The sequence below is a fragment of the Lepidochelys olivacea genome, assembly GCF_965140295.1.
Source record: "Lepidochelys olivacea isolate rLepOli2 genome assembly, chromosome: 17".
Classification (NCBI taxonomy): Eukaryota; Metazoa; Chordata; order Testudines; family Cheloniidae; genus Lepidochelys; species Lepidochelys olivacea.
The window spans coordinates 23,240,565-23,258,604 of record NC_140427.1 but is presented as its reverse complement, the minus strand read 5'-3'; the positions used below and the strand labels follow the sequence as shown (position 1 = coordinate 23,258,604).

At 47.9% G+C, this 18,040-nt stretch overlaps 1 protein-coding gene across 2 annotated transcripts in view; it reads left to right on the top strand.

Moving 5' to 3' along the window:
• TSPOAP1 (TSPO associated protein 1) overlaps nucleotides 1–18,040 on the top strand; it is a 232,948-nt gene that overhangs the window by 42,800 nt on the left and 172,108 nt on the right. Inside the window, exon 5 of one of the 2 annotated variants that reach the window (XM_084651357.1) lies at nucleotides 4,064–4,333. The exons of the other annotated variant lie outside the window; for it this stretch is intronic. Coding sequence (XP_084507483.1) covers nucleotides 4,064–4,333 — 270 coding nt within the window. The remainder of the gene's footprint in view (nucleotides 1–4,063; nucleotides 4,334–18,040) is intronic. 2 annotated transcript variants of the gene reach the window in all.

Here is an 18,040-nt window from a genome sequence, read left to right as displayed (position 1 = left end):
GCCACAGGAGTGACCTGGCTGACCACTTCAAAGGGTATGTCTAGACTGCTTCTGGGAGCAGGCCTCACAGGCCAGGTCCGCCTGTGTTAGTGGGGCTCATGCTAGTGCACTACAGATAGTTGTGTAGACATTGTGGCTTGGGCTGGAGCTCAGGCTCTGAAGCATGAGGCACAGTGTGGGCACCTTGACTAGTATAGTCTGTCCCTACACCTTGTCCCAGGGTCCTGAACCTCCGACAGCTCCATTGTGCAGGGAGTGGCACACTCTTCCCCTCCCTCTGGGGGTCAGGCAGGGTGCAGCTCATCAGGGTTCCTACCTCCAGGCAGGCTTCCAGCTCACCTGGGAGTAGCCCACCTGGTCTTCTCAGCCTTCTCACAGGCTGCTTTCCAGAGACACACCATTTCCCTCCTCTGGCTCAGTCTCGTCTCCATCACCCTCTTTCTGCTTTTTCTTAAACCATCTTCTCATCTGACCAGACCCTCCCCAGGTTAGAAGCAGGCCCAGGCTCCTGTAACCGTTCTGGTGCCTGACAGGATTTACATTCCATCACACATGGGGACAATTATATTTACCTGCTCTATAATTCAGTTATGTTTATAAGGTGCAGGGTATTACTAGGGCCCTGCAGGGGCAGATGTGGGCACAGAGTCAAGATTTCCTGACTCCCATCCTTTTGCTTAATCCAGTGGGTTATGAGCTTTTTGGAGGAATGGGCATTGCCTCCTGCAGCAACTCTTCCAAAATCCATGAGTGCAGCCTTTTCCAGAACTGGCCTTTTGTGGTCTTTTTGCCTGTCAAAACAATTCTGGGTTTCCTGAAATTTCATGTAAAAACCCAAACTTTGATGGATGCAGTATTAGGTGAAACAAACTGGTGAAAAATCTCACATGAATATTTGTGAGAGAAAGTCTCCCAAGTGTCCCCTGGTTTAGCTGTGATAGCTGCAAGTTTTGCCTCTGGGGTGTAGGGCCGGGATGACCAGCCAGTGCCAGAGCTGCAGCCCAAATTCACTTTCTGAGTTCCAGCTTCTAACTTTCGCTAAACATGAACGAACAAACCAGCCCTCTTGGGTCAGAATTTTAAAAAGTTTCCTTCCAGATCCTTTCCTACCCCAGCATTTAAAATCCACATATGTAGAGAGCCAGAGCTGCTTCCTAACAAAAAGGGGTAAACAGTGAGGTGGCAAAAATTGTAAATGATACAAAATTGCTCAAGACAGTTAAGTCCAAAGCAGACTGCGAAGAGCTACAAAAGGATCTCACAAAACTGGGTGAGTGGGCAACAAAATGGCAGGTGAAATTCAATGTTGATAAATGCAAAGTAATGCACATTGGAAAACATCATCCCAACTATATTTACAAAATGATGGGGTCTAAATGAGCTGTTACCACCCAAGAAAGAGATCTTGGTGTCACTGTGAATAGTTCTATGAAAACATCCCCTCAATGTGCAGCCGCAGTCAAAAAAAGCCAACAGAATGTTAGGAACCATTAGGAAAGAGATAGATAGTAAGACAGTAAATATCGTAATGCCACTATATAAATCCATGATATGCCCATGCCTTGAATACTGTGTGTAGTTCTGGTCATCCCATCTCAAAAAAGATATATTAGAATTGGAAAAAGAAGAGAGAAGGGCAACAAAAATGATTGGAGGTATGGAATAGTCTCTGATGAGAGATTAAAAAGATGGGGACTTTTTCGTTTGGAAAAGAGATGGCTAAGAGGGGACATGGTAGAGGTCTGTAGAATCGTGACTGGTGGGGAGACAGTGCATAAGGAAGGGTTATTTAGTCCTTCTCATCGCGCAAGAACTAGGGGTCACCCAATGAAATTAATAGACAGCAGGTTTGAAACAAACAAAAGGAAGTACTTCTTCACACAACCTGCAGTCATCCCTCATAGCCAGAGGATGTTGTGAAGGCCAAAAGTATAACTGGGTTCAAAAATCAACTAGATAAATTCCTGGAGGATAGGTCCATCAATGGCTATTAGCCAAGATGGTCAGAGAGGAAACCCCAAGCTCTGGGTGTCCCTAGCCTCTGACTGCCAGAAGCTGGGAGTGGATGCTGGGATGGATCACTGGATAATTGCCCTGTACTGTTCATTCCCTCTGTAGCACCTGGCACTGGCCACTGTCGGAAAACAGGATACTGAGCTAGATGGACCATTGGCCTCATCCAGTATGGCTGTTCTTATCTTCTTAGTTTCTAACATTCACACTGAGTAAGTCAGACAGCCAGAATTCAAACCAGACCCTCGCTTTGCAGGGAAAATGAGGATAATTAATGTGATCCTGACTCGCTCCCTGCTGCGTGTTATCGTACATGCAGGAGCTCCCGTAAGCGCAGGATACAGGAACTCCCTTAAGGTCACATCAACAGCGAGGTAATTGCATGGCTTCATGTGGTAGTGTTCTACCTAGGGGGAGCTTTTGCCACATATTGACACAGGCAAATCTAAGAGATTCACAAAAGTACATAGGTGCCTCTGTCCCACTTTTAGGCTTCACTGTGATCCACAAAACTCTGCTGAACCCTGCAGGCGCCTAAACTCACTCAGCACCTATATTTTCGGGGTAAAAGTTCCCTTGGTGCCCATGTTTCAGCCTCTGGATGTGCACACTGCTGCGTCGCTCTAGCTGTCTCCTGTCTACGTCCCAGAGCAATCTACAAACTGGGGGGTAGATAGTTCATCTGCCTGTGTCCCGATCTGGTGGGTTTTCTCAGAGGCAAACCTGCATCAGGTTCCATTCAAAATCTGTCTGGAGGAGGTGGCATTGCCCATCTTATAATTTCTAGCTCAGTGGTTAGAGGTGGGAGACCCAAGTTCAATTCCACCCAAGGCAGATAAAGGATTTGAACAGGGGTCTCCTACCACTTAGGAGTGTGCGCTAACCACTGGGCTGTGGGCTAGTCTGATGTGGGGCTCCCTTAGTCTCTTCCATTGAAGCTGTTTCACTATGGATAAATAATTAAAGAGTCCTTGGAGTCGAGGAACTAGACTGTGGGTCTCCCACCTCCCAGCTGGGTACTCTAACTGCCAGACTACAGACTACAATCTCTCTTTAGCCTAGTGACTCTTTAGGTATTTATCCCAAGTGGAAAAGTGCCAACAGGAGAGATAGAGAGAGGGAGTCATTGGGCCAGAGAGAAAGTGAGAGAGAGAATGACTCTGTTGGCTGGTGGTTAGGGCAAACTTCCTCCCTCTCCAGCAGGTGGGAGACCTAGTGCCCAGCCCTCCTGCTCCAATGACTCTAATTATTTATCCACAATGGAACAGCTTCAACAGAAGAAATTTAGAGAGCCCCATGTCAGAATATCCCAAAGCTCAGTGGTTAAAGCACTATGCTGAGAGGTAAAAGACCCCCTGTTTGAGTCCTGTATCCCCCTCAGGCAGAGGGGGGAATTGTACATTAGCCTCCCACATCTCAGAGGAGTGCTGAGTTAATAGTTATAAGGTGCATGGTTGCACCTTCTCCTCTGGCTGTTTTGGGTAGAGTTGGGCACCTGCCTAAGTGATTCTAACAAGAAGTGCGTTAGGCCCCTGAGCCACCCAACATCAGGAGAGGATTCATGGCTGTGATTCAGTAGCAGAGATAGGCACTTCCATGCAGCCTGGACTCAGGCATCTGTGTTCACAAGGGAGTGGGACTTAGTCATCATTTCCCATTGGCTAGTTTAGGCAGCTCCCTGCCCAGGTGCTGGCTTTTGTGGATCATATCCTTATGCTCCTGTCTCTCCCCAGGCACTGCATAGGGAGCCTGGGCACCTTACACAGGCTCTGTGAATCAGTGTGTTCTTGTGATTTTCTAAGCGCCCCAAATCTAGGTATGACAGTGAACATCATGACATCTAAGTCCCTTTGTGAATCTAGGCCGCAGTCATTTTCTTCCTCCTTCCACCATGTTGGTTCTAGTGGTTTGCAAACAGAGCAGGTGTGTTTGTGCCGGTCTGTTGTCTATTGAACAGCACTTTGGCAATTCATGAAAAAAACCCAGCAACCTCTATTTCCCATCCTTTCAACCACAGGGGCTACATCATGTTGTGTTTGCATTTCCTTAGGAGGGCCCTCATTGCCTGAACCTCATAGACTTTGGTCACCTGTTGCGGGAATCTCAGAAGGAAGTGTTACGGTTACAGAGACAGATTGCACTGAAGAATTTCAAGGAGTCTCTCCATTCCTCTAAAGCTGGTTCAAAAAGCTCTTTGTCAATTGCTGCCAATTGCTTGGGACCATCTGTGCCAACTCTAGATACCAGCATCAATTTTTCATCTCTATCAAAGGGGGTGCAATTAGGAGAGCCAACACTAGCAATGGAAGCACATAGGAAGGTGAGATATCTGGGTCAATGATCTGAAGTTTTTGCTAATTAATCAGTCAATTAATGAATGTTCTTAGAGAACTTTTACTGTTGTGTAATTGCTAAGATTATTACAGTTATTATCCTCTCTGCTATAAATAGATATTATAGTTTTTTAAAATGACCTTTTAGATACTGAAAGACATCTGTGAGTGTATGGTAAGGTGTCAGGTGTCATATAGTGAAGAGAGAGAATGGTAAGTCTGGTTGCTATAGAAAGCCTAATAAGCATATCCCAGAGTGAATCCTATGGCAGTGGTTCTCAACCAGGGGTATATGTACTCCTGGGGGTATGCGAGGTCTTCCAGGGGGTACATCAACCCATCTAGATATTTGCCTAGTTTTACAACAGGCTACAGAAAAAGCACAGTGAAATGTAAGTAAAATATTTATATCGCAACTGATTTATTTTATAATTATATGGTAAAATGAGAAAGTCAGCTATTTTTCAGTAATAGCGTGCTATGCCACTTTTGTATTTTTATGTCTGATTTTGTAAGCAAGTAGTTTTTAAGTGAGGTGAAACTTGGGGGTACGCAAGACAAATCAGACTCCTAAAAGAGGTATAGTAGTCTGGAAAGGTTGAGAGCCACTGTTCTATGGCATCCTTAAACCTTGCAAGGTGACAATGGAGTAGGTAGAGATAGGCCTAGGCCAGTTCTTTTTGTGCTTTGATTTTGCAAAACTTCCATTAAAAGGTAGCACTTTGTGCAACATTTTTCCATTTGTGAAGTTGGGCAAAAAATATGTCCCACATTCTGGAAGCCTCTGAAAACTGTATTGAAGCTGGATGAAATAGGGCAGCTCTATGTATGCGTGCGCACACACAAAAACCTGGTATACAATAGACAGGTTAGTTGGACAAGACCTATTTTCCATAAAACCATGTTGATTGGCATTACTTATATTACCTTCCTTTACTTCTTTATTGAGTCCTGTATCAGCTGTTCCATTATGTTGATCAGGATTAATGTGTGACTGACAGGCCTATAATTGCCCAGGTTATCCTGTTTAAGTATTGGCACAATATTAGCTTTCTTCCACTCCTTTGGAACTTGCACAAGATTTATTGAATATCAACCTTAACCATCCAATAAGCTCATTGGCCAGCTCTTATAAAACTCTTGGATGCAATTTATCTGGACCTGCTGATTTAAAAATGGCCAACTTTAATAGCTGCTGTTTTACATCCTCCTTAGTCACTGTTGGAATGGAAAGTATTTCATCATCATATGATGTGAATATATCACCTGGCTTTTTCCCTAATCCAGAACAGAAATATTTACAGAATACTTCTGCCTTTTCTGAATTATTATTGAAAATTCTACCATTTCCATCTAGTAATGGACCAATACCATATTTGGGATTCCTTTTGTTCCTAATATACAGGAACTCCTCACTTAAAGTTGTTTTGTTTCCTGGTTATGTTGCTGATCAATTAGGGAACATGCTCATTTAAAGTTGTGCAATGCTCCCTTATAACGTTGTATGGCAGCCGCCTGCTTTGTCCACTGCTTTCAGGAAGAGCAGCCCTTTGCAGCGAGCTGTGGGGGGCTTGGAACCAGGGTGGACCGGCAGCCCCCCTATCCGCTCCCCGCTGCCCTAAGTTCCCTGTGCAGCAGCTGCCCAGCAGGCTAGCAATTGCCAGCAGTTCAGCTGTCCCTCCCCCACTGCCCTGTGCTGCTCCTGCCCTCTGCCTGGGAGCTGCTCCTGGGAGCCTCCTGCTTGCTGTGCAGAGGAGTGGGGAAGAGGGGGACTAATGTCAGGGTGTCCCCCTCCCCCCACTCCTGCACCCCGCTTACCCTTTCTCCTTTTTAAAACCCAGGTACCCTGATTAGCCTGCCTTAATTGATTCTAGCCGCTTCTTGATTGGCTGCGGGTGTTCTAATCAGCCTGTCTGCCTTAATTGTTTCCAGAAAGTTCCTGATTGTTCTGGAACCTTTCCTGTTACCTTAGCCAGGGAAATGGGACCTACTTAACCTGGGGCTAATATATCTGCAACTTGCAACTTTCTCTTCCTTTCATTTGTTATATATTGTGTTTTATTTTATTTTTTATAGTGGCCTTTACTTCCCCTCTAAACCAGGTTCTTTTTTTTAAACCAGTGCAGCCTTCTTTCTTAGTTGTAGGATTGTGGCTTTTTGGACATCTAATAAAATGTTCTTAAACAATTTCCAATTATCATTTGCATTTTCTGTTTAAATTCTTTTCTCCAACTGACTGGGTCAAAATTGTTTTCAGCTTTGTGAAATTGGCCCTTTAAAGGACCAAGTATATATATATACTACTAGACTGGACTTTATTCTGTTTGCACATAACAAATGTAATCAAGTTATGATGGCTTGCACCTAAGCATCCACTAATTTTTAATTCTGCAATCAATTCCTTTTTATCTGTCAAGATGAGGTCTAATATAGAATTCCCCCTTTTTGGATCCAGCACTTTTTGAGTAAATTGTCATCTATAATGTTTAGTCATTGGTCAATTTTAGTCAGCATGAGACCTCCAGCACATGTCACGGAGACTGAAGTCCCCCATGATAACACTGTTTTCTCCCCTACACATTATAGATAGGTGCTTAAGGAGATTTTTGTCCTATTCCCTAGTATGATTTGGTGGTCTGTAGCAGGCATCAACTACTGTTCCATCTTGTTCTTTATTTGTTAGGACTTTGATCCATAAGCATTCAAGATCATTTGTTTTCAAATTGTCAATGACTGGGAAATGGGTAATGCCACTTTTGACATGCAGTGTCTCTCCCCTGCCTCTTTTGGCCACTCTGCAGAAGACAACTGAATGTTTTATAATAGTTAGTAAAATATTGACTAACTTTTGCAGAGCAAACATTAAGACTGAGAATCTAAATATATTTTTGCCTCCCCATAGACTCACACAGTCCCCCAAAATTTCAAGCATCACACAAATGTACGTACACACATATGTACCCTCTTAATGTTTCAGAGACAGGCTGCTTCTCAAATAAAGGCTTTTTGTCAGTTGCTGTCATGTGCTGGGACCATCTGTGATAGTGATGGATATCTGTTTAAATGACTATTAAATGGGGTGCAATGTCCCAACAATTTAGCTCAACAAAGAAAAGCCAGTGGAACGGCCCAGCTCCTCCAGCTGTGTCTGTTCTCCCAAGCTGCCTCCCTGCCTCACCAGTGCCCCTGGGCAGCTGCTCAGCCTAGAGAATGTTATATCCCTATTCTTGCCACTCTGTGTACTCCATTTCCCCATTCCCTTACCGAATGCAGCCAGGACCCAGAAGGCAGGCTATGGGAATTGCCTTTGTCCCAGAACAGGTACCGTTTTCTCCCCAAATGCCTATCACAAGAGGTCATCTTCTCCTCAAGATGCACTGCAGTGGCTTCAGCTCACCTTATCGCTCCATTTGTGCTGTGTCTGCACTGCAGATGATACACTGCTGTAGTGCTCTGGTGTAGACACTTACTACAGGGATGGAAGGCATTTCATAAATCCCCTCTCTGAGAGGTGGTCAATGAAAGAATTCTTCTGCCGACCTAACTGCCTCTTTAGTGGAGGCTAGGTCGACCAAACTACATCACACAGGGCATGACATTTTTCACAGCTCTGAGCAATGTAGGTAGATCAAGCTGAGTTTTAGGTGTTGACCAGACCATCTGTAATTTGGTCAAGAATTTATATTGAAGAAAGTGGTGCCTTAGTCTGATACTCAGTGAGAGTGAAACTGGGAGCTGCCGTCTTGACTTGGCACCATGAAGTTACTGCCTTAGATTTCTCCTACTCTCTATGCTAAGCACACCCATCTCAGCCAGACACACCTATCTTTATCCATCACAGCCCACATGTGTCTGTCAGGTTCCTTTAATATGCCTGGATGGTTATCTCATAGGTAATGCTCCCTGGGGCTGTCCCCAGACTCATTCACTATGCGGCTAATATGTCCGTCTGTTTCACATTTGCATCTTACCACTCTCCGTAATATTCTCTACCTTGCTTCCTTCATGCCCGCATTTGGAATGAGGGGCTAGGAGATGGTGGGACAGGGGGAGAGTTGCATCCAAATTTGCCTAGAAAATGGAGTTTGCAGCTCTGCTAAGGGGGCAGCTTCCCTTTCTGGACAGGTTCCTGTGGTGCCCCCGAGGGGAGCTCATTTCCTCTCCAGCCCTGCATGTCTTCCCTGCTGCTTCCATTTCTCCTCGTGCATTTCCGAGGTCAAACACCTGTTCTACCTCCCTCTTCCCAGCACTGCTGCCTTCCCCCAAATACATTCTAAAAAGCCATGGAAATACCCACACAAAGAAACTAGGTAACTTGGAGTTAAAGTTGCTGAACTGGGTTTCCTATCACCACAGCCACTAAAATCAGAGGACATTGCCAGCTACACCACCGCTCTACCTCTCCTACCACAGCTCACCACTGTGGTCAGATGTTGGCTGCGTGTGTTTATTGAGTATTCTCTCCCAGCTCCTCACAGGCAGCGGAGACAGCAAACCTCAATTAAACTGCCCAATAAATCCACAGACTCAGTTTTCAGCGAAGGCGCCTGGCCAGGTTTATTGTTGGCGAAGCACGGTAATAGCCCCTGGCAGACTCTACGAGGATACGAAGACATGTATGCTCATGACAATGGACGCAGCTCAGTGAATGGCAGGACTTTCCATTCCCTCCTTGGCTGGACAAAGATACTCCTTCTGAGATACATCTTTATACCCTGATAAAACAAGTTAGTACTGGCCCTTTGACATAGTTACTGCCCCCAGATGTCACTAGTTATTACCCATCACTGTGTACATGTTGGTTTGATTAAAACATTTGTATTACGTACTGTCATCGTGACCTTATCTTTAGGAGGGGTCAATATGTTCCTGTTATCCTTGGGGAATGTTTTTGTACCATAAAATCATAGAATAATAGAATATCAGGGTTGGCAGGGACCTCAGGAGGTCATCTAGTCCAACCCCCTGCTCAAAGCAGGACCAATCCCCAATTAAATCATCCCAGCCAGGGCTTTGTCAAGCCTGACCTTAAAAACTTCTAAGGAAGGAGATTCCACCACCTCCCAAGGTAACGCATTCCAGTGTTCACCACCATCCTAGTAAAAAAGTTTTTCCTAATATCCAACCTAAACCTCCCCCACTGCAACTTGAGACCATTACTCCTCGTTCTGTCATCTCCTACCACTGAGAACAGTCTAGATCCATCCTCTTTGGAACCACCTTTCAGGTAGTTGAAAGCAGCTATCAAATCCCTCCTCATTCTTCTCTTCCTTAGACTAAACAATCCCAGTTCCCTCAGCCTCTCCTCATAAGTCATGTGTTCCAGTCCCTTAATCATTTCTGTTGTCCTCTGCTGGACGTTTTCCAATTTTTCCACATCCTTCTTGTAGTGTGGGGCCCAAAACTGGACAAAGTACTCCAGATGAGGCCTCACCAGTGTCGAATAGATGGGAATGATCACGTCCTTCGATCTGCTGGCAATGCCCCTACTTATACATCCCAAAATGCCATTGGCCTTCTTGGCAACAAGGGCACACTGTTGACTCATATCCAGCTTCTCGTCCACTGAAACCCCTAGGTCCTTTTCTGCAGAACTGCTGCCTAGCCATTCAGTCCCTAGTCTATAGTGGTGCATGGGATTCTTCCATCCTAAGTGCAGGACTCTACACTTGTCCTTGTTGAACCTCATCAGATTTCTTTTGGCCCAATCCTCTAATTTGTCTAGGGCCCTCTGTATCCTATCCCTACCCTCCAGTGTATCTACCTCTCCTCCCAGTTTAGTGTCATCTGCAAACTTGCTGAGGGTGCAATCCACGCCATCCTCCAGATCATTTATGAAGATATTGAACAAAACCGGCCCCAGGACCGACCCTTGGGGCACTCCACTTGATACCGGCTGCCAACTAGACATGGAGCCATTGATCACTACCCATTGAGCCCAACAATCTAGCCAGCTTTCTATCCATCTGAAAGTCCATTCATCCAGCCCATACTTCTTTAACTTTCTGGCAAGAATACTGTGGGAGACCGTGTCAAAAGCTTTGCTAAAGTCAAGGAACAACACGTCCACTGCTTTCCCTTCAGCCCCAGAACCAGTTATCTCGTCATAGAAGGGAATTAGATTAGTCAGACATGACTTGCCCTTGGTGAATCCATGCTGACTGTTCCTGATCACTTTCCTCTCCTCTAAGTGATTCCGAATTGATTCCTTGAGGACCTGCTCCATGATTTTTCCAGGGACTGAGGTGAAGCTGACTGGCCTGTAGTTCCCAAGATCCTCCTCCTTCCCTTTTTTAAAGATGGGCACTACATTATCCTTTTTTCAGTCGTCCGGGACCTCCCCCGATCGCCATGAGTTTTCAAAGATAATGGCCAATGGCTCTGCAATCACATCCGCCAACTCCTTTAGCACTCTCGGATGTAGTGCATCCGGCCCCATGGACTTGTGCTCGTCCAGCTTTTCTAAATAGTCCCGAACCACTTCTTTCTCCACAGAGGGCTGGTCAACTCCTCCCCATGCTGTGCTGCCCAGTGCAGTAATCTGGGAGCTGACCTTCCCGTGAAGACAGAGGCAAAAAAAGCATTGAGTACATTAGCTTTTTCCACATTCTCTGTCACCAGGTTGCCTCCCTCATTCAGTAAGGGGCCCACACTTTCCTTAACTTTCTTCTTGTTGTTAACATACCTGAAGAAACCCTTCTTGTTACTCTTAACATCTCTTGCTAGCTGCAACTCCAAGTGTGATGTGGCCTTCCTGATTTCACTCCTGCATGCCCGAGCAATATTTTTATACTCTTCCCTGGTCATTTGTCCAATCTTCCACTTCTTGTAAGCTTCTTTTTTGTGTTTAAAATCAGCAAGGATTTCACTGTTAAGCCAAGCTGGTCGCCTGTGATGTTTACTATACTTTCTACACTTCGGTATGGTTTGTCCCTGTAACCTCAATAAGGATTCTTTAAAATACAGCCAGCTCTCCTGGACTCCTTTCCCCCTCATGTTATTCTCCCAGGGGATCCTGCCCATCAGTTCCTTGAGGGAGCCAAAATCTGCTTTTCTGATGTCCCGGGTCTGTATTCTGCTGCTCTCCTTTCTTCCCTGTGTCAGGATCCTAAACTCGACCAGCTCATGGTCACTGCCTCCCAGTTTCCCATCCACTTTTGCTTCCCCTACTAATTCTTCGCGGTTTGTGAGCAGCAGGTCAAGAAGAGCTCTGCCTCTAGTTGGTTCCTCCAGCACTTGCACCAGGAAATTGTCCCCTACCCTTTCCAAAAACTTCCTGGATTGTCTGTGCACCGCTGTATTGCTCTCCCAGCAGATATCAGGGTGATTGAAGTCTCCCATGAGAACCAGGGCCTGCGATCTAGTAACTTCTGTGAGTTGCCGGAAGAAAGCCTTGTCCACCTCATCCCCCTGGTCCGGTGGTGTATAGCAGACTCCCACCACGACATCACCCTTGTTGCTCACACTTCTAAACTTAATCCAGAGACTCTCAGGTTTTTCTGCAGTTTCATACTGGAGCTCTGAGCAGTCATACTGCTCCCTTACATACAATGCAACCCCCCCACCTTTTCTGCCCTGCCTGTCCTTCCTGAACAGTTTATATCCATCCATGACAATACTCCAGTCATGTGAGTTATCCCACCAAGTCTCTCTTATTCCAGTCACATCATAATTCCTTGACTGTGCCAGGACTTTCAGTTCTCCCTGCTTGTTTCCCAGGCTTCTTGCATTTGTGTATAGGCACTTGAGATAACTTGCTGTTTGTCCTGCTTTCTTAGTATGAGGCAGGAGCCCTCTCCTCTTGTGCTCTCCTGCTCGTGCTTCCTCCCGGTATCCCACGTCCCGACTTACCTCAGGGCTTTGGTCTCCTTCCCCCGGTGAACCTAGTTTAAAGCCCTCTTCACTAGGTTAGCCAGCCTGCTTGTGAAGATGCTCTTCCCTCTCTTCATTAGGTGGAGCCCATCTCTGCCTAGCACTCCTCCTTCTTGGAACACCATCCCATGGTCAAAGAATCCAAAGCCTTCTCTCTGACACCACCTGCGTAGCCATTCATTGACTTCCATGATTCGACGGTCTCTACCCAGACCTTTTCCTTCAACAGGGAGGATGGACGATAACACCACTTGCGCCTCAAACTGCTTTATCCTTCTTCCCAGGGCCACGTAGTCTGCAGTGATCCGCTCAAGGTCATTCTTGGCAGTATCATTGGTGCCCACGTGGAGAAGCAGGAAGGGGTAGCGATCCGAGGGCTTGATGAGTCTCAGCAGTCTCTCCGTCACATCGTGAATCCTAGCTCCTGGCAAGTAGCAGACCATCCTTAATATTGGGATGTTCTGATACCCCTTGATATCGGGATGTGTTTGCATGAGCACTCTGTGACTAGCACTTCTTAGGAATGTATATTTCTGCAATATCAGCCCTGTTCTTGCCAGATTCTGTGAGCAGGTCCTGCCTCATACCAGGCCTTTGATACAAGGGCTTATGTCTCAGGTTCTCTTCCTACTACATTCCCCCACTTTTTGGTTTTTTTTTTATGGGGAGGATGTTTACCCATCATTCCCGAAAAGCATCATGTGTGGACTGAAGATCACCCAATGGGCTAAACACTTTTATGTGGCCACCTTACTTTACCATCCACACATTCATGCCCCATCTCTCCCTGAGTTTCCAGATTTCCTTATATGACTGATGGACGGATTTTATTTTCCAATCATTTGTCGTCTCTTATGGTGGGCCTGACAATGTTAGGCCTGGGACTTTGATTGAGGAATGTAGTTTTATGATTGAACCTTGGAGGCACTACCAGATAATTAATATATATGAATAATATGGATATGATGTATACTTTTGTAGTGTATATGGGTATATATGTGTACGTGGACGGCAGGTGGAGCCCGCATTTGGGGAGGCTAGCCCCTCGCTCCGTCCCTTCCACCTGCACCCTCCCCATGGCCAGAGCCCTGAGACCCCCTGTTCCCCACGTGACCGGAGCCACAAGCCCTCCCGCCCACGCCCAGAGCACACACCCCTGGCCACAGGAGCCCTGAGCACTCCCTGCCTTGGCTGGAGATGCCCTGGGCTGGCTGCAGCCCAGAGTGTGCCCCCACTTGGCTGGCCGAAGCCCCAAGCCCCACCCAAGGAGCCCCAGGATGGCTGAAGCTGCACCATGCCTCCACTCCTTGGACCCAACCCACCCAGAGGAAAAGTTTCTGTTACTTAGAAGATGCTTTTGATATGGCCCATGCAGGTTCTGGGGCGGCTGAAGAGCCTTTTATGTGCCTCCTCAGCCACCCTGGAACCTGCATGGGGCATAATAAAACAAAAACGTCACCGCCAAAGCCTGCAACTGGAGGTCTGGTGGTCGCAGCCATGGCAGTGCCGGGGCAGACAGCCTCCTCTGGCCTATTATACCCACTGCCCATGTATGTGTACATATGACACCATCTTATATTGAAGCATAACATGAAATATGGTGGTGTAGTTTGGCCCTTTTACTTTGGTGCTGCAGATAGCAATACACTCCTTTTATTACCTGTAGGATTATTGGTAGCAGGCTGAGTGTTTTGAGGAATTGTTTTCGCGTGTTCCACAGTGCTATGTATATGAGAAGTAAAACAAATTTGGAATAGTGACATTACAAATGAGGCCTTTAGATATAAATTTTCATGTTTAGTTAGTAACTAACACAGTCCTAACTAAAAACCGATCATCAGCAGACACCAAACTCCCTTTCCACTCCGCCCTACCCAACTCCTCCCAACCTGAACCCCAGATGCAGAATTTCCCAGACACAAACCAACCACCCCAGGCTTTATTCTCTCCAGGAAATGTAGCAGGGCAGCTGAAGTGGGAGTCTGGGTTGTGTGACAGCTGAATGAGTTCAAGAGAAGAGAGTAGGTTAAAAAGCATAAGGCGAGTGGCACTGCAAAGCGGGTGGGCCATGGAAGGGGGCTTTGTTGGGAAGGGTGAAAGTGCTGAATCCATGGACAGCATTTCTGTAGTGGAACGGGGGCAGGGCCAGGGGAAGGGGCTGCGATGGGTGGGGCCTGCCAGCCGTTGAGAAGTTCCCTCTGGTTTGTGTGTTGGTGGGACACTGTCCTTGGACCTTTGGGCTCAGCCAGCGTGGCTGCTGGAGACTCGGGCAGAAGCAGGAAGGGCTACAAATCCCTTGGCAGAGCCTGTCCCCCTGCCATTCCCACCCAGGCCCGCAGACCCCGGAGAAGGCTCGGGGTGTGGAACGGGGCCCACTCGCCCCTCCGGCACCAGGCCTCTGCTTCCCAGGCACAGCTGGGGGGTCACTTCCAGACTGTGCGCCCGGGGCTCGGGGAGCCGGAGCCAGTCGCTGCCCTGGGCTGTGCGCTGCTCCTGGGCGGCTGGGCACCGCGGCCTGAGCTGGGCCCCGGCAGCCGCGCAGCCCCCGCGGCCGAGCCGAGGCGGCCGGGGCAGGGGCGCTCTGCTCCCGCCGCTGGCAACGGGGCCGCGCCGCGCCCGCGGCCAGCGCCCCCGCCGGGCCAGTGGTGCGGCCCGCTCAGTCCGCTGCGCCGGCCCGCAGCGCTCCGCCGCCGGGCAGGACGCGGCTCCCGACCCGCTCCCGGCGGCTCCGGACCCAGGTAGGCGCGGAGCCCTCTCCGGGGCCACAGGGGCGGGCTGGGGGAGCGGTGCCCGGGCCCTCGGGGCTGGAGCCGGTGGTTCTTGGCCCGGCCCGGCCCGCGCCCGCTTCCTGCGGGCTCTGTGCGCTCAGCTCCGCTGCCGGGGCCTGGCCCGAGCGGCCCCCGCGAGTTCCCGGGCACCAGGCGCTCGCCGCCCCGCAGCGCCGCTCGGCCCCCTCCCGAAACAGCCTCCGCCGCCGGCTGCTGCCCTGGGGCTGCTCCCCCTCCTCTCCCGGCAGCGCCTTGCCCCCACCCGCGCCCTGCTCGCCGGGCAGATTTGAACAGCATCACTGCGCCGTTGGGGTGTCTGCACAGGAGGGATAAAATCAGGACCCGCCAAAGGCCATCCTGCCGGAGCCTGCTGCCTTCCCGCAGGCTGCTGCCCTGCGAAGTATTAGTTCCCCAGCTCGGTTTCTGTCTGATGAGAATAAAGGCCCCAGGCTAGGATGGAGGGATTCATAGATGTATCCCTTCCGAGGCCAGCTGGGACCACGGTGAGCATCTAGTCTGGCCGCCTCTGTGACACAGGCCGGAGACCTGCCCAGACAGAATTCTCTAGGGTTTACTTTTTAGAAAAAAAATCCCATCTTGATTTAAAAACGGCCAGTGATTGAGAATCCACCAAGACCCTTGTTAAGTTGTTCCAATGTTGATTTCTCTCACTGTTAAACGTGTATGCCAGATTTCCAGTCTGAATTTGCCAAACTTCCAGCCATTGGACCGTGTAGATGACGTGGAAGAAGCTGAAGTACTCACAATGCTTTTTTTGCCTCAGTCTTCACTGACAAGGTCAGCTCCCAGACTGCTGCACTGGGCAGCACAGTATGGGGAGGAGGTGAGCCTCCCTCAGTGGTGAAAGAATAGGTTAAGGGCTATTTAGAAAATCTGGACACGCACAAGTCCATCGGGTTGGATGCAATGTATCTGAAGGTGCTGAGGGAGTTGGCTGATGTGATTGCAGAGCCATTGGCCGTTATCTTTGAAAATTTGTGATGATCAGGGGAGGTGCCAGATGATTGGAAAAAGGCAAATGGAGTGCCCATCTTTTAAAAAGGGAAAAAGAACAATCCAGGGAACTACAGACCCGTCAGCCTCACCTCAGTCCGCAGAAAAATCATGGAGCAGGTCCTCAAGGAATCCATTTTGAAGCACTTGGAGGAGAGGAAGGTGATCAGGAACAGTCAACATGGATTCACCAAGGGCAAGTCATGCCTGACCAACCTGATTGCCTTCTATGATGAGATAACTAGCTCTGTGGATATGGGGAAAGCGGTGGACATGACATACCTTGATTTTAGCAAAGCTTTTGATACTGTCTCCCACAGTATTCTTGCCAGCAAGTTAAAGAAATATGGTTGGGACTGTAAGGTGGATAGAAAGTTGGCTAGATCATTGGGCTCAACAGGTAGTGATCAACGGCTCTATCTCTAATTGGCAGCCGGTATCAAGTGGAGTGCCCCAGGGGTCTGTCCTTGGGCCAGTTTTGTTCAACATCTTCATTAATGATCTGGAGGATGGCATGGATTTCACCCTGTCAAGGTTCCTCCCCCACTCTGAACTCTAGGGTACAGATGTGGGGACCTGCATGAAAACCTCCTAAGCTTACTTTCACCAGCTTAGGTTAAAATTTCCCCAAGGTACAAAATACTTTTATCCTTTGACCCTGGATCTCCACTGCCACCACCAAACTCTAACTGGGTTTACTGAGAAACGTAGTTTGGACATGTCTTTCCCCCCAAAATCCTCCCAACCCTTGCTCCCCACTTCCTGGGGAAGGTTTGGTAAAAATCCTCACCCATTTGCATAGGTGACCACGGACCCAAGCCCTTGGATCTGAGAACAATGAAAAAGCATTCAGTTTTCTTACAAGATGATTTTTAATAGAAGTAAAGGAATCCCCTCTGTAAAATCAGGATGGTAGATACCTTACAGGGTAATTAGATTCAAAACATAGAGAATCCCTCTAGGCAAAACCTTAAGTTACAAAAAAGACACACAGACAGGAATAGTCATTCTATTCAGCACAGTTCTTTTCTCAGCCATTTAAAGAAATCATAATCTAACACATACCTAGCTAGATTACTTACTAAAAGTTCTAAGACTCCATTCCTGTTCTATCCCCGGCAAAAGCAGCATACAGACAGACACAGACCCTTTGTTTCTCTCCCTCCTCCCAGCTTTTGAAAGTATCTTGTCTCCTCATTGGTCATTTTGGTCAGGTGCCAGCGAGGTTACTTTTAGCTTCTTAACCCTTTACAGGTGAGAGGATTTTTCCTCTGGCCAGGAGGGATTTTAAAGGGGTTTACCCTTCCCTTTATATTTATGACACACCCTCAGCAAGTTTGTGATGACACTAAGCTGGGGGAGAGGTAGATGCGCTGGAGGGTAGGGATAGGGTCCAGAGTGACCTAAACAAATTGGAGGATTGGACCAAAAGAAATCTGATGAGGTTCAACAAGGACAAGTGCAGAGTCCTGCACTTAGGACAGAAGAATCCCAGGCACCGCTACACACTGGGGACCGACTGGCTAAGCGGCAGTTCTGCAGAAAAGGACCTGGGGGTTACAGTGGACGAGGAGCTGGATATGAGTCAACAGTGTGCCCTTGTTGCCAGGAAGGCCAACGGCATATTGGGCTGCATTAGTAGGGGTATTGGCAGCAGATCAAGGGAAATAATTATTCCCCTCTATTCGGCACTGATGAAGCCATATCTGGAGTATTGTGTCCAGTTTTGGGCCCTCCACTAAAGAAAGGATGTGGACAGACTGGAGAGAATCCAGTGGAGGGCAACAAAAATGATTAGGGGGCTGCAGCACATGACTTATGAGGAGAGGCTGAGGGAACTGGGGTTATTTAGTCTGCAGAAGAGAAGAGTGAGGGGGGATTTGATAGCAGCCTTCAACTACCTGAAGGCGGGTTCCAAAGAGGATGGAGCTTGGCTGTTCTCAGTGGTAGCAGCTGACAGAACAAGGAGCAATGATCTCAAGTTGCAGTGTGGGAGGTTGGAGTTGGATATTAGAAAAAACTTTTTCACTAGGAGGATGG